Source organism: Triturus cristatus, chromosome 8, assembly GCF_964204655.1.
Source record: "Triturus cristatus chromosome 8, aTriCri1.1, whole genome shotgun sequence".
NCBI lineage: Eukaryota > Metazoa > Chordata > Amphibia > Caudata > Salamandridae > Triturus > Triturus cristatus.
This window is the reverse complement of record NC_140591.1, coordinates 1,398,492,758-1,398,509,895: the sequence shown is the minus strand read 5'-3', so window position 1 is coordinate 1,398,509,895 and position 17,138 is coordinate 1,398,492,758. Positions and strand designations below refer to the sequence as shown.

Below are 17,138 nucleotides of genomic sequence, written 5' to 3'. Positions count from 1 at the left end.
CGGCCTCCAGTTGTAGGCCGAAGGGGCAGATCTCTGCACCCCGTGGTAGGCACGGGGTGCAGGGATGAACTGCACCTCCCACTTTACTACCGGTTTAAGGCCAGAATGCATGCTCCCATAGTAAAATGTAGGAATGCGACAGAAAAGTGTTCGGTTGCATCCTAATCAGAGGCGCAACTAGAGCCACATTTCGGGGGGGGCTGAGCAAAAATTTCGGGGGGGGCTGAGCAAAAATTTCGGGGGGGGCTGAACTTTAAGCAACAGGCAGAGTGGAGCTGCAGGGGCTCTTAGAAGGGCTGAAACAACAGCGAGGCCTCATAAACATGCGAATGGTCTTTTAAAGACCTGTGAAGTGCTCGGGTGCGGCTTCTTTTTTGCCCGGGAAGGTGTCTCATCCCGGGCTGCCACACACGACGGGGGGGGCTGAAGCCCCGTGAGTCCAATGGGTGTTGCGCGCCTGATCCTAATGGTTTTAGTAATAATTGCATTTGTAATTTTAATTTCATTTGACCCCGAAAACATTTGCATCTTTCACAATTATTTAAATACAGGAGTAGCGGGGTGAAAACAAAAAAGGATATATATATATATATATACATATATATATATATATATATATATATATATATATATATATATATATATATATATATATATATATATATATATATATACACAACTGAGCTGCTTGCCACAAGGAAAGTGTGAGGAAAACAGTGCTAAAATTGGTTTCAAAGGATACAAAATATGCACTATTTGGCATGCAGGCAGAATACAGAGGTTTCCATCTTTCCGCACCCAGGTTCCCAGGTGTTTTAGTGGTTGAGTTACTGGCTTGTATAATGGTCGCAGACTTTATATGTTTTTGGGGGGGCACTTGAAACACACTGTTTCAGTCTTAACGTAGATGACGGAATAAAACGTGATTCTAGTTCTATTAAAAAGATAACAGCAGCCAACATTTTAGTGCAGACATCTTTACAGAGTCCTGCTGAGAGGGAGTAAATTGAAACCATCTGTTTCCAGATGTGAGAATAGAAGTTAATTGTCATCATATTTTAAAGAGCATTGACAGGGTGTTTAATTTCTGCTGCTAAAGAAGATTGGAGTCGAAGGAGAATTATGGACACCCCGATTACAGGAGTCTTTACTACAATGAGCATTACCTTTCCTCTTGGTTCGTAAAGACGCATTTCGGGGTTTAAATTTGATTTTATGTATCTACCCTTTCCCCAAAGCAAAATCTTGCCATTCTCATGAACACACTTTTCCGTTCAAAAGACCAGCTTTTCTTCTTAGTAAATACATTTTTGTCCAAAGCTCAGCTTGTCATTTTCATGCATACTCGTACACGTATGGATACATTCTGCATTGAATTCCCATTTATCATTGCTGTGGAAGTCTATATATATTGCACGAATTTCATCATTATGCCAGGAGGCACCAGCATGACAAAGATGACCATAATATTGCAAGAACCCCCACCATTTTGTCACCGCCAGCATTATACCTGGGGTAAGCACCATCATAACACGGATGTCTATAAATGCCAAGAATTGCCTCCATTATTCCAGGCCCAACGTTGGCATCATTGTCTCATAAATAGCCTCATGATGCAAGGAATAACCGCTATCATGCCAGAAGTATTAAGGACAGCAGCATACATGTGATAGGCACCATCACGCCATGAATACACACACTTTTCGAAGAATTTTCACTAAAATCCTTGTGCTAGCATTAGGTCAGGAGTGGCACCCTCACATCAAGAATGCCCAGCATTACCCCGGCGTTAGCACTATACCGGGAGAGGGCATTATCGTGACATGTCTTCACGCAATATTTACAGAATTATGACTTTTAAGTCACAGTTGGTGTTACAACACCACATCAAACATGCTCTAATTAAGCTAATAAATTCCAGGGGTACGCCTTTTTATGCAAGAGATGGTTCCCATATGCTTGAGGTCAGCACCTATGTCAGGGTCAGGTGTGTGTCTGCACTTTTCCGAACAGCAGGACATCAACTTACACCAGCCGCGGCCCGTGCAGGTAAGAGCGGCGGGGCCGGGTGAGGGGGGATTTCGACGGACGATGATGAGGGAAAATTAAATAAATACTTAATTTTCCCTTGTCATCATCTGTCGAATTTCCCCCCCACTTGGCCCAACAACCCTACCGCTCTTACCTGTACGGGTCGCAGCTGTCTTACACCCAGACTTGTACATACACAGACTCAACCACAGACAAATGCATAGCGGCTCACACATACAAGCAAATACACATGGACAGATAGGTCTACTTAAAGATACATAGCTAAGCCGGATTGACAGAGTGTCAAAATGGTATAACCCTTTGCGTCCTGGTTTAAATCCCGCCAGTCAAAGTTTGACTTCCTGTCCTCCTCTGCTCTTATTGTTACTGGCCAGTGTGAATGTGCCAGAAAGCATGTCAATGGCTAGGATGGTCCCACTGTGTAATCTATCTTTAGTCCTGCCTCTAGTCTCCAAGGCGAGTATAAGTGATGAGGGGCATGGTCTACCATCAGATGGAGCTATCGGTTCATGGCCCCTTAACTGGGCTCTCTTTGGACCTTGGAGTGGAAGCTATCTTCACCCATAAACGGCTCCAGAAAGGCCGGAGCCAGTTCCGCCTTTTAATGCTGCATATTCATAATAAAAGTCTGTTCTAACATTTTAGTTAAACAAAAACACTAACACCAGCCTAAATCTCAGTCTGCCTTTGAGCACTGGGTGTCCCACAAGGAAAATGTAAAAGTTTGTATTGGAGGATTTTCGAACCGTTGTTATGCACTAATGAAACTGATAACATATTTAAGACAAAAGTGAAGAATTTTGGAAAGAGTGCCTCTCCTCTGTAAAAATAGGATAAAGCACATGCTTCAGAAATGTGGTATTTTATTGGTCTTGGGTCTGGAACACTACCCCAAGTCTAAAAGGCGACATGCATCTACAATATTTACGATGCTCTCAGTACACTTAGCTACTGAAGCATTGTTAGGTATGGTGCTCACCGAGAGCCTCTATCATTATTTTCAATGTTTGAAAGTCATAACACCTTGCTATGACATCACAACATGTGATAGCACAACTAGTCATTAACTTTTGTGATATCATAAGGGCCTTCCAGGCCTTGTTACAGGGTCTCTGAGATCTCGCCTGTCAGCAAGCAATGCTTGGCACTTTTGATTGAAAGCAGGAGTGGGAGGAAGGCAGGGAAGGTAGTGGGCTTTGGGGAAGGATAGCAGGTGAGATATTTATTTTTCACATTTGTTTCAGTGAGGATAAGGCATGTTGTGTAAACCTCTCCCATTTTCCTTTGCTCCAGCCCAGTAGTTGAAGGCAGGGGCAAATGATTTCGGGGGCAATACCTAACATATAATGATAGATGGGTAAAAAGTGAATTCCGGGGATGTTTTTCACCTTGGGGTTCTGAGTGACATCATAGATAACTTGAGCTTCACTCTCGTTGTCTATTTGACGTCACTCGGAACCCCTCAGTGAACAACATTCCAGTAATTCCCTGTTACTCATCTATAATTCTATATATGGCCCGCTGCTGTGGGCTATATTTGTGCTAAATAAAGGCTTGTAACTAGGCCCAGGCAACATTTCTGTTACGTGTGCATAATCTCACATAATTTAATCAATCTTGTGTTGCGCTTGTTATACAAAATTCCTGAATCACTGTTATTATGCCATGTATGAGCATGAAACAACGCAAAAGACAAGAATGCAAACAGCTGCCGGGTGTTGTGTTTCTTGCACTATTTGTTTAGTGCATTTTCGGCGCGAGGACACATTTTATTTTTCACTACAATATAGAGCTAAATGCCAGATTCCTATACCTTCATTGCTTTTTGCAGAATTTCACATAATTTACACAAAGTCCGATTATGTAAATTTCACACACCCCTACCCTGAACCTGTGTTGATGACGTAATGACAGTCACACAATATTGCTGCTATACTTTAAAAAGATGTAAAAGGGGAAAATCTCTGTGACACTCACTCCTCTCTCAGTTGCATTGTGTTGTGTAGAATGCAGTAGGCTGTGGCCACGATGGTAAAAGGGATTTCTATTGAAGCTGCAAATATACCCTTCTGTGTACAGCAGAGGTTCACTTCTTTTCAAAGCTTTGATTCATGAAGGGACATTGGGCAATAAAGGAGTATTTGGGTAAATTAACTGTCACTCTCAAGGTAATGACTGGGGCCATGAAAGATGTTTACCTTCTAAATTTAAAACAAATGTGTGATAAAGAGATGGAAAAGATGCCACTGCATTTAAACTGTTGTCATTATTTCCCATGTGATCACAGGTGACAGTCGCGGATGGCGGGCCCTCGCCTAAGCAATCAACGGTCTGGGTGGTGGTTCAAGTGCTGGATGAAAACGATAACAAACCTCAATTTCCAGAGAAAGTCTATCAGATCAAGCTCCCTGAGAGAGACCGCAAGAAGCGCGGGGAACCAATATACAGGGCGTTTGCCTTTGACAGAGACGAAGGCCCCAACGCGGAGATCTCATACAGCATCACCGACGGCAATGATGACGGGAAGTTCTTCATTGACCCTAAAACAGGGATGGTGTCTTCTAGGAAGCAGTTTGCAGCAGGGAGCTATGACATTTTAACAGTAAGGACAATCTTCTCACTAGAAGTACACAGTGTTGCGCTCATTTTTTAAAATTTTTAAATGTCAGTAATTAAAGTAAGGCATTCATGTATTTGGTGGTAGCCCTGATATGATTACTGAGTTCTACCTACACGACAAAGGGCTGATTCATTAAAAAATGTGGGAATTGGTGCATCGTGGGTTTCATCTTATTTAATGTTTGTTTTTGTTCTTTACAATTTTCAGGATTCACAAAAATCCCAAGAATTAGTCTAAGAAATATATGCGCGTCATAAATTTCCAAAAGTATGCCTGCTCCTAACTATTTTCTCCCAGGTGTTTGCAAGGTGAAAATGTGAATTTACTTTTTATGTGTTAATTATTCATTTTTCCTGCATATGGAAAATAGGTTTTAATGTGAACTTGTAAATATGGAGGTGTTTCAGACTTTTTAGCACTCATTTGAATCTTTCTTCCTGAACCCATGTTGTTTTAGCTCTAAAGTCTACTACTTTAATTGGTTGCGAAAAGCAAGTGAGAATTAAGAATGTCCTCCGAGGTATATCCCTGTTGTTATTCATATAATATCCACTGGCTTTCTTTTGCCACTCCCCAGCAAGACCTATTTTTCCAACACTAACCGTAATCCTACAAATGCAGAACAGATACAAAACGAGTAGATTTTCCTCAACAGTGCAACGGGCTCAACACTGTGGACATTGTAGGCATCAGACGTACGGTATCTCAGCATATGCCTACCAGAGAGAAGCAAATTGCAGCAAATGGCTGCAAAGCTGCCTTACTACAAGAGGAAAGGGTCTGTCCAAATGACAAACCACATTTTGCCTTTTGACTTTAAAAATCTTTGAGAGGAGAACAACATTAAGAGAAAATTTGGTGTTGTGAAAGTCCTCAAAACTTAATTCTTTGTAACTCACTTTGGGAATTCCAACAACAAATTCGATGACTTTACGAATCTGACCCAAACTATTTATCTTAATTAGTATCACCTTGGACTCTATTCAAAAACCTACTTGTGTACTTAAGTTCGTCTTAGGTACACAAGCAAATGCATTTGTAAAAAAATCATGTCTGGCGGGATTTGTTAACTTTAGGTGGGATGTGCTCACATGAAAATTACACCTGTATGGTGGAATTTTGTAGCAAGAGCAAATGTGCGTGCATGGGTGGGTATTTGGTCTTTCCCAGCATTTGCCGACCAGCAAAGGGTGGTGAAAACCTAGAGACCTGCAGATTTGTTGACATTGACTACACATTTTCAGATAGTTTCAAATAATATACATTAAAAAACTGTTCTTGAATTCGTGGTCCAGGCTTTGGTGTCAACTCTAGCCTACATCATAACCTGTTGAGATGCCATTCTTTAGATATTGGAGATACTGCTCTGCATGATCTCGTAAAACAATTAAAAAAAGTTCTATTCCAAATGGCCTTAATATGAGTTATCTTTTACATTTAGAAATGGATACTATTCACCACCCATAGTAAAAGTTCTTAGGATCAAAGGGAAAAGAATCTTGAAGAACACTCCACCTCATTCCTTAAACAATGTTGAAATCAAACCCTTTATTATAGCGATTCCCATGAATGAAAGTTCAAAGGTTCTCAGAGAAAATATCAAACCCTCATAAACCAGCAAAAACAGAATGCTAACCTGATGCAGACCAGTCAATGCATAAAAGCATTTATGAGAGTGTGAAGAAGTACTCCTGTAGTTCTACTACACCGACTCATAAATGCCTCGTGAATTGGCCAGAAAACATCTTAAATGAGAAGATTCGGGAACACTATATACAATTAGTTCAAATAGAAAGGACTGTTCCCTCTTTGCATTTTTACTGACATTGAGTTGGACCTTTCAGTTCTGTTCCACAAAGGCATTCATGAATACTACTGGAGTACTACTTCACATACTCAAAAATGCTTTAGTAAATCTGCCTAGAGTGTTGAGGAAAAATGGCACGTATTAACCTAAAAAAATTAATAGGGGAAAACAGACTTGAACATTTTAAAATAATGTACATTGTGGCGCAACATCCCTGACACTTTAAATAATATCATTAATCACTCTAGCGCCAGATGATGCCCCACAAAAACCTTCTGCCACCTGAGTGTGACCGTCTGGATTGCTGACTTGCATTTATTTTTAATATATGATCTGTTCAGTCCTACTGAAGTCAGGTATAACTTTCAGAGAAGGCCAAAGGGTTCCAGTCTCAATCAATAGCACCAGTAGGGCAATCTGGACTATGCTGAAATCTAGGTCTTCTGAGGTTGAATACTCTGGAGACCCTGAGAAAGGGAACATCATTAGATAAAAGCTTGTCAAGCTTCAGTGATCCCCAGAGAAATTCCTAAACCTGCTAGGAACAACAGCCCCATCAAGTCTGAAGTCTGAAAGAAGAAGAGGATTGACTGTAAGAAGTCAAAACAAAAGAGGATATTAGGACTGAAAAGGCCTCCATAAATGGAGAACCCTTCTACTTCAAATGTTTAGCTAGAATTAATAGAATCATAATATATATCTCAAATGCATAAGCAAATCATTCAGTCCTTTTGAAAGTTGGTCACCATAATCCCTATATGCATCATGCATCTGTTCAACATTGGAAGGTTTAACATTCCACAAGCAAATTATTTAGATGACCAGCCAAAAAAGAATGGAGGCTCCAGCTACTCACATTATGGAGGGTCCTAAAGAATCATTGTATTGGATTAGAGTTCCCGAACACATGGAGCTCAAATAATTGGAATCTAGGCAGTAGAACTAGAACTCACAAGTAAGCTAAGATGCACTAAGTGATCTTATGACTTTGAAGTAAGAAGACCTGACTTATTCTCTTGGCAGTGGACAAATGATGAAGGAGACTAATAGAATTTAAAAAACAATGAGTGGAGAGTTTCTTCTCAAGTGAACCACTGTACAGACTGTCTTGACTCAATTCAGCCATAATATTGAGGAGAAGGTTTTGCTTTTTCATTGCTCTCATCTGCATTTGCTGGAAACAAAATGCATCCTGGACACAGCTCAAAAGTATAACAATCATGCTGGACATAATGCTCTACAGATACTTTGGGACAGTAACTCACTTAATGACAGTGCATTATGTGTATAGCACTTTTGTGGAAAGCTTAGCAAATATTTTTTTTCTCCATAATTTATCATTATTAGATAATTGAAATTGGTATTCCTTTAAATCACTTCAAGAACAATAAAAGGACAAGGTAGCCATGTCTGAATTCAAATCTGCACCTTCCATAACATACAAATATCTCATCAGCAGCAAGCCCGTAAATGACTGAGAAAGCTTGCTGACATAACTAACTTTTTTGTCCACTTCGACGAGTCTAAGAAAGCTTGAGAAAGTGTGGGGGATGGTCTCGAGCCCAAACAACAGCGGTATAGCACTTCTTCACCACTAGATTTTCCACTGCTTCCAGAAGTCCTCAGAAATGTTAATTTATTTTGTTGTCCACAGTAGTTCTTTATAGGGTGCACTGATAGTACCAGGTGTAGCCATGCTATAAAAACATATAAATAAAATAATTAATGAATAAATAAATAAATAACAAATCGCTAGAGAAAGGATTAGCATATATTTGGACCACTAACTCAAACATCTCCAGAAGGAACATGATAATGTACACTTTATAAACACCTGTCATTCCATGCTGTAACAAAACAGGATTTAAGATATTTTGAAGACCCATAGTGTTGAAGAAAGGCTGATACTAGGCAAGTGCAAGGTCCTCCCTCTCTAGAGAAATCACAGCCATCTTCAGTGGTTTCAGAAGGTAAAGAAAAAGGCAAGCATGATTTTGGTAGAGCTTTATAATGTAGGATCCTTTTAGCAAGGTGTCTTTGAGGAACTGTTTGAATGACTGTAAGCCAAGAAAAAGTAACTCACTTGTACACTGAATATGAGGCGCTGACAAAGCCTGACATAGAACTTGCAAAGTCCCATGGAATAGTACATCGCTACAGAGGCTGGGAACCTCTCGCTGCTGAAAGGCAACTCCTGTGAGAAATTATTGTGATCGAGGATTGAAGCCCCCAGGAGCCTGCAGCGACGAGCCTCCACTTCTGCTGGGCCATGTGTGTGCTGTTTACTGAAGACAGAACGGAGGGAACTGGAAGTCAACCCAACAAGAACAAAGTCTGCACATAGGCCACATCCAGAACCCTAATTCACTGTAGACACTAGAGAATTCGCTCAACAACGGGTGCTGTGACATTTGTCTATTATGTCATTGACAATTCCCATACTGCTGTTCAGAACTCACCAAGGTGCGCACCCCAACATCATTGATGGAAATGCCTGGTGGTGATGGCTGATTTTTGCACGAACAATCACAGCAAGAAGTGCAGGCCTACCCTGTTCAAAAATATGACTGTCAGAGGAATGTATCCTCCTAGACTCTACCTTTTATCACTAATAAATGTTCTTGAGTGAAGAAGAAAATTAGGATTAAAGAGCTTCGCATCTGCATCCTGGTTAAACTCTTCTGATACAATTTTAGATGCTTCTGGGTTAATCCAAATGGGGTGAACCTCTGCCAAGCTGAATAGCTGAGTGTGTCAGAAAATATAATGATCATTGTACCTACTGACCAACACATTAAAAGGGGGCCTTCTACGGTTAGACTAGGATGGGGCCAAACTCCACACAAGGAATGGAAGAGTTACTAGAAATAATAAAAGGCGTAGGTGGGCAGGGCCACTGAAGCCCTGCAATTCTGCATCAAATGATGTCACATAAAATGCATATCCCTCAGAAGAGCGTGCCACTGTTGAGAAAACTGCACTCACTGTGGGAGAATTGGTGCTGTGCAAAGACATTCCTTGACCAGAAGTAAAACGTGAATTGGTGACTGCCAGGGCCGTAATCTTGCACCAGCCCCAACCATGTGTCAACCCCAGCAAATGCATTCACGGGTCCGTGGCAGGTGTGGACCCGAGCAAACACCCCTATGTTTTGCAAAACCAGGGCAACTACAAAAGTCTGACTTAGCTTTGTGTCAAAACCTAACGCCAAGTTAAACCATGTGCAAATAGGGGTCTAAGCAGTACTGTGCTTGTAGAAGATATGCATGACATGTCTTCTGTATGCAAATGCACGCATCTTACATGGCTTACTTTCTGTGGTTGTTTTTACTTAAGACTTTTTAGTGGAGGGTGTACCTCAGGTCCAAATCCTATGCTAACCACTGCTTACGTGTGACCAGTGCATGGCGCAAAGCAACTATTTCAGTGCCGTCAATGACATATTCACCACTAATCCTTTATGGGTTCTGGAGTTGCGTGCTACTCGCCGAAAAAGCGATTCGACACCTTGTGTAGGCTAGTAAGCGCTATATAAATGCAATTACAATACAATACAATACATCATCAGTGCAGGTTTCTTTCCTTCACAAAAGTACATTTTTCAAAGAAATCGCAAATTATCACCAACTTGAAGTTGGTGGTAAATTGCGATTCCTTAAGGCCAAATCGCGATTTTTCTGTGCTTCCTACATTTTTGCGATTCCTTAAATGCATTCACAAAATAGGGAATCGCAAATTTTGCAATTCCTGATTTTGCGAGTGTTTTTTTGTTCATACATTGCACACAGCTAAATTGCGATCGCAAACGCTGAAATTCTGCGAATTTCAGTGTTTGAGATCGCAATTTAGCTTGATACATATGCCCCAAAGTGACTATTAAAAACAATGTTCTTTGCTTTTAACTTTTCTTTTGCTTAGCCTCTTAGTTAACAGTTCTGTGAACATTTTCATGCTAAATTTGATCAATTTCAATTGGAAAACCTCATCCAACACCGCCCCCTATAATTTTTTAGAAGGCTAGGATTGTAAAACTGCTGGCCCTTGACTGTCCAGAGCCTTGACATGTTCATTTTATTGATCGATTTCCAGTAAATTGGTACATGGGATCTTTCCCTCAAAGTGATAAGTACAGTATCACCCTCATCAGTGAGCCCCACTGTGACAGATGACACAAAATATGAAATGAGAATGCGGGCAATCATGCTCGCTAGCCCGACAGTGCAGTTCATTAGGCCTGTTCGCAGGATATACAGCCCGCGTCTGAGCTGACGAATGCGGCAGTCCGGCGAAGAATGAAAGATGCTGCGTGTGCTGGGCTAATGAAATGCAATTTGAGTGCAGCAAGGGCAGGCATTCCGGAGATTGGTCCTATAATGTCTGTGTGGTAGTGCATTTGAGGCTTGGTAGCTTTACAGGTCAGTTGTAATGGTTGCCAGCTTTTTCTCATGTGGATCCAAACTGCAATCAGTTTCACTGCAGTCTTGATTAGGTCCGGCATTAGCTGAGACCTTTTAATATCACAAAAGTCAGCCTTCTTCATCCACTGGTCTGCTTTGTTGTTCACATTTCTTTTTCGCCTGCCACAGCACACATCATGGGGCAATGGGTCAGACCCAAGAGAGGGAATATCTTTTAGGGCTTTGAGGCTCTGCCCTAACCCTATTTGGATACTCCAAAGCAAAAAAAAAATCCGAAATTTAGGACAGATTTGTAGCTTCCATATATTTATGGTCCCTGCCTTGCTGCCTGAATCTCACTCCAGAGAGGGTCCGGAAGCCAGACACTTTTGGACACCCCTATAGGATGATGTCATCAGGGCTTCCCTCTGAAACTTCCCTTTGAACAACCCAGTATTCAAAATTAATTTCATGCAGTACCTGTTCACTCATACATATTTTCAGTGCACTGTACAAGTCTTTTAATTGCATCTATAACAATATGTCAACACCCAGATTACCAGCACATAAAGGCAACTGGTTTGGCATACAAAAGTTGGACAATAAATGTGCCCATGTACTCACTCACTATCATAGCATTCTTAACTGTAGTAAAAGTAGTAGCAATCGTGGTAGAGGTAGTAGCATTAACTGCAGTAGTACCAGACAAAGGAGAAGTAACAGCAAGTAGTAATTTCAGGAAATAAGGAGGAACATATCTGTAACCTTAATGGGAGGTGTTGTGGCTCCGCTCACTTGCTGATTTTTTTCTACATGCCTTAGATTGAAAAACAGTTCTATTACTCTCCCTAAGAAGTAGTTCCATTGGTCATAACAGATAGGGGTATTTTAAATGAGGACCGCAGATTAAATATTGGATAAAATGACCTTGCATGGAGGTAACCCTGTGATCAATGCAGCAAGAAGGGGTTTCACTTTGTGAACTCTCTGAAAAATATTAAAGGAAACGGTTTTCGATTGAACCACTTGCCAAAAACCATACGAAGTGGCTTTACATTGTGAACTTTCTGACAAATACAATTGGAAGGAATAGTGAACTCCTTTCCAAACACCATAGGTAGATACTCTACATTGTGAAACCTCTGGTAAGTGCAATAGGAAGTGGTTTTACATTGTAAACTCTCTGACAGAAGCAGTAACAAGGGATTTTAAAATGTGAACGCTTAGTCGAATGCAGTAGAAGTTGGGTTTACATTGTGAATGCCATGACAAACACCATAAGAAGGGGTTTTATATTTTTAACTACTTGCAAAATACAACATGAAGAAGTTTTACATGTAAAAATACTTGTCAAATGCATTAGTACATAGGTTCCTTTTAGCCCCGGCCACAGTAAAGGATTGGTGTCTTCTTTGATAGACTTTATGTTCATGTCAGTGTATACTTCTGTTTCCTTAAAATATTTGAAGGCTCTCTCTAGGTAGAGATCACAAGGTCATGTTTATGTTCAAGAAGGCTTAATTTATTCATATTTAAATTTGGTGACGAAGTAGGGTTCTCATTTTACATTCTGAAATACTTGGCAAGGTCTACAGGTCTGGCCTTGCTGATCATCCAAAGCTCTGTGCTGCCACAGGACCATATAGGGGTTTTGCGTTTGTTTGCATTAGAGCCAGTTGGTGATCAATACATTATCTGATATCACACAGATGACAGGAAAAGACTAGATGTACCAGGGCAGTTGCCCCAGTGATATATTTCCTGTCATCTTAATTTGGGCAAAATGCAGCTGCCTCGTCTTTCATTTAATTTAACTTAGCATACGTCTGTTAAATCTCAGTTATACTTCCTACACAGGCTACCAGTATCTAAATGCATCTTGTTTAAGACAGTTTGTATTGTGCACAAGGCACTTGCTGTCTCTTGTCCTGAGTATCTCAGCTTCAACACTGCATGCCTTGTCACATGCTTTGCTGTTCTCGTGCACTCTTTGTTGTGCTTTGATCCATCGCACGAGATATGGCAGTCACTCCTTGCTTCTTACTCACCTTCCCAGTAATCCAGTGGCAAAAGACTCTGCCCATGTAAGCCATGTGAGCTTTATATCTGTGAAAGTGCAGCACATTAAAGCCAGAACTATTGGTATTACCAATGGTTGCTTTATCTGCTTGTTAATGACTTCATGGTTCCATGGCAGAATAAACAGCTCTAATGCCAAATAATTTAATGAAGCAGTGGCCACATCACATTGTTACCGGATGAAATGTATGTAAAAGTCATTCGCATTCACACTACACTCGCACCGTGGGATTCCAGACTGTCCTACGCGCGACCTGCATTTCTGCTAATTGCAATTGATTAAACCTTCAAGATAGATGCATCCTTTCATCCTTCAAGACCCAAGTGTTCTTCTAATGCCTCATTTGGCCAGCTCCTTCCTATGATCTCCATTAACTGTTACTCATGTGAGCTGTCAGATTCATTCTGGAAATGTGTGGCGTTAACACAACAGAGAATACAATTTCTAACATGTTAACATGTTAGGACAGTCTGGAAGCTCATTGTAGCGTGGAACAGTCACTTGGCCCTTTTAAACTCCTGCTAGGACAGTAAAATATTGCCTGCACTATTACTAAGTCATGTAAACAAATTACTACTGCTTCTCCCGATAATACTGGAAAAATATTTTAGTGGTAAGAATTTTAAAAATGTCAACTATTGTAATAACCGGACGCTTTCGACTCCACACACTCACTGCTCATATTAGTTCCACACAGTCAATGGGTGGAACTGAAAAGGAAGTGTGTAACTGATGGGGTAGCAGAGGACAGTAGTGCGGCAAGATTTTGATGTGGCTGACAAATCAATAATAGGAGTGATAGCGTATCCCAAGATGGCTACCGTACCAAAGAAGCACAAAGAATGATGATAATTCTTCTTAAATTAATATGGGCGGTAACTAAGTACGAAACAGCAGAAATTTGTTCACGTGACTTAGTAGTTTTCAGAGGAGTCTCTTGGAGCACCCATCCACAAAGGTTGTAGTGCTTACCGCATTACTGGGCAAATATGCACATGATCGAAATGGCTGCTGGTAATTGTATTGCCCACTTAGTTCTTTCTGCCTTCTTCACTGGCTCAGGTCATAATCAGAGTCAAGGCGCTGTGTGAAAAGAACATGAGAAAAAGTGTAAACACTGAAAACATGTCTGTAACTGAAAAAAATGTCCCCTAGAAAAAGGGAGCTGCCGGTATATAACTTGGAAGCAGCCAGAGTTGGAGGATTGCTATGGGTGGATCTATGAAGAACCTTTTCACAGTGTTAGGGCTGATATTGATGAAATTGAAATTCAACTGAAAACTGAAAATATTTCAAGCATTCATCAGCTTTGTTTGGTCTTCTCTTTGAATGTATTATTTCACCACTAACATTCAATGTTACTGAATCTGATTTTGATTATTGATATAACTATTGGTCATACTCTAATGTCGAATCAAACATTGTGACCTTTCCTCAAGCCGCTTCAATTTCTTTTTGATTAATTTAGATAAAAGCAGTGGACAACGGCCGCCCACAAAAGTCTTCCTCAGCACGACTGCACATTGAGTGGATCAAGAAACCCCCTCCTAGCTCTGTGACACTTACATTTGATGAACCTTTCTACAACTTTACAGTCATGGAAAGTGACAAGGTGACAGAAATCGTGGGAGTGGTCACTGTGCAGCCAGCAAACATCCCTCTGTGGTTTGATGTGGAAGGTAAGTTGATTTGCAAAAGGCATAGAACGGTACTCAATCAACCATTCGCCGAGATTAAGATAGATATTGGAAAGAAAGTTAACAGTAGCATATGGAAGAGTAAGACTCTATACTGAAATGTAGGCAAACTGTAAGCAAGAGATGGCGTAGCCATTTTGTTAAGCACCGCTTTTATACCCATGTCTGCTTAAGTGTAAACACAGAACGATGACTGTAGACTGAGGGCCAGATGTACTAAGGGCCTGTGTAGTCCTAGTGTCACGCCAAGTGAAACAAGGCAATATAAGCCCTTAACTGGGATTTACTAAGCCACGCAAAGCCACCTTGCGTGGCTCTGCATGGTTTAATAAACCCAAGGTATTGCAAGGCAGTGCATTTCACTGCAGCAGAGTGGGGGGGGGGGTGTAATGTGGCATTTTCACGCTTCCACCCAAGGTTTTTGACACAATCCCAGATTTATCAAGGTCGGTAAATCTCAGATTGCGTTAAAATGCTGCACTACCATGACCGAAACATAACAAGGGGAAATATTTTTTTTCTTCGTTACTTCCTCTTTCTATGTGTGCTGCATTTTGCAGCACGCGTAGAAAGAGAAAAATGCCTCTAAGGTAGCCATTCCTTCAAAAAATAATCCTGCTCGTAACTCAGGCACCATTGCAGCATGGTGCAAGAGTGCCTGAATGGGCGCTAAGCAGCTCACAGTACTCGAGCACTAGGGAGCAGCAGAAATGCTCCACATCTTAGTAATATGGTGCATTTGTACTGTCTCCCTTTCACATAAAGCAGCGCAGAAACTTGACTTGCTATGTTGCGTGAAATGTTGGTAAATCTACCCCTGAGTGTATCGTACCAGTGTTGTTAGTTAGATGAAGAATTTGCATGGATTTGCATGAAAACATTGCTGTTGAGAGGCCGCCTTGTATGAAGTTCTTTTGCTATTTTGTTGGACTATTAAACAAAGGGCTACGTCATCACTGCCCTTGAGCCCACACAGCAATAGTTCATTCCATGTGAATGCATTAACAAGAATAACAAAACTACTGACGAGCACACTGAAGTACATAATGAACACCCCGGAGCTTTCATTGCAATTAAGAGTTCTTTGTTTTTTTCTATGCTGTCTTCTACAATTAATTATTTCCTGTTTCTCATTTAAATTCTAGTGCTAAACTTCACTAATCTCCTTTCCGAAGGCGTTTTCTTTTGTATTTTAACTTGCTGTACTGCAGTGCTCTCCTGTCTTGACCCTTTCTGCTTTCCGTTCTCTTTCTGCTCCTGACTGCACTGCTTGAAGGTGGCAAGCATGCTCGAGAGATGTTCTATATTCTACAGACAGTTTGTGGGCAGAACTGTTCAACAGAAGGTACCCTTCGCGCAAACGCATTTGCTGGAATGCATATTTCCATATCAGCCATATTTTTATTTTCTGACAGCAAATGAGATCACATGTTCACAAATGCCAGTTACAAGGCGTAGCATGGGTCCTTTCCATTATATTTCTATACATATATACTAAGTATATATAATATATTATAATATAATATAATGTGCTATAATATATGTCAAGAAAGATTATATTATTAGGTATTTAACATGTAAAATTATATGATATGATATAACATAACATAATATAAATAATATATTTTAATATACTTTAATATAATATATGATATCATATATTTATTATATTATATTGAATTAAATTATATCATGCTATATCATATCATATTATATTATTTAGCGTTTTCATGTTATATACCTAATAATAGAATTTAAACAGACATACATTATAACATATAATATAATAAGACATAATATAATATAATATAATATAATATAATATAATATATTATAATATAATATAATATAATATAATTTAATATAATATAATATAATAATACTACTACTGCATAGAATTCCCAACACTATGGGTGAAAATAATTACTTTATATTCACAGTTATGCACTTTCCTCTTGTATTGTGCTACCCACTATGACACTAATACCATAAATACAAAATTAAGTGGGAAAACTAGCGGGACTTTATTAGCTACAGGAATCCATCTTGGCATAAGCTGTGTCGAACGTTGCTTTAAATGTACGGCAACAGTTTTCACTATTAACCCGTGAAAGGCATTGTGTACATGTGTATGCTTCTTTTTACATTCACTTCTGATATATCCCTCGCCATGCATGCCCTAACATCTGTCTTTTGCTATTCTCTTCTCTCATTTTTGTTCATTTTCACATAAGATGTGTGTCAGTGTACTTGAAACAATGAAAATAAACAGCATTTGTCTTCTGGGAAACTTTAGCCGCATGTAATATTCGCTTGAAGCGATCAGGTGTGAGTCCCTGTGCCGAGGTTTCTCTTCTTCTGTAATCCTTGACATGTTCTTTTAATGAAAGAGTTTCCGCTGCTTAGTTGGACCGATGGTAAGTCACTTTCCTCGCCGTGTACCGCTTTTGCAGCCGCGCGGCTCACACAAGCGTAGAGGGATTCT

The 17,138-nt window shown here is 40.2% G+C and overlaps 1 protein-coding gene across 4 annotated transcripts in view; it reads left to right on the top strand.

Moving 5' to 3' along the window:
* FAT3 (FAT atypical cadherin 3) overlaps positions 1-17,138 on the top strand; it is a 748,816-nt gene that overhangs the window by 490,684 nt on the left and 240,994 nt on the right. For 2 of the 4 annotated variants that reach the window (XM_085623129.1, XM_085623127.1), the window contains exons 5-7: positions 4,340-4,654; positions 14,425-14,635; positions 15,930-15,998. In XM_085623129.1, the coding sequence (XP_085479255.1) occupies positions 4,340-4,654; positions 14,425-14,635; positions 15,930-15,998 (595 nt within the window). The remainder of the gene's footprint in view (positions 1-4,339; positions 4,655-14,424; positions 14,636-15,929; positions 15,999-17,138) is intronic. The other 2 variants (XM_085623130.1, XM_085623128.1) reach the window with 1 other exon arrangement.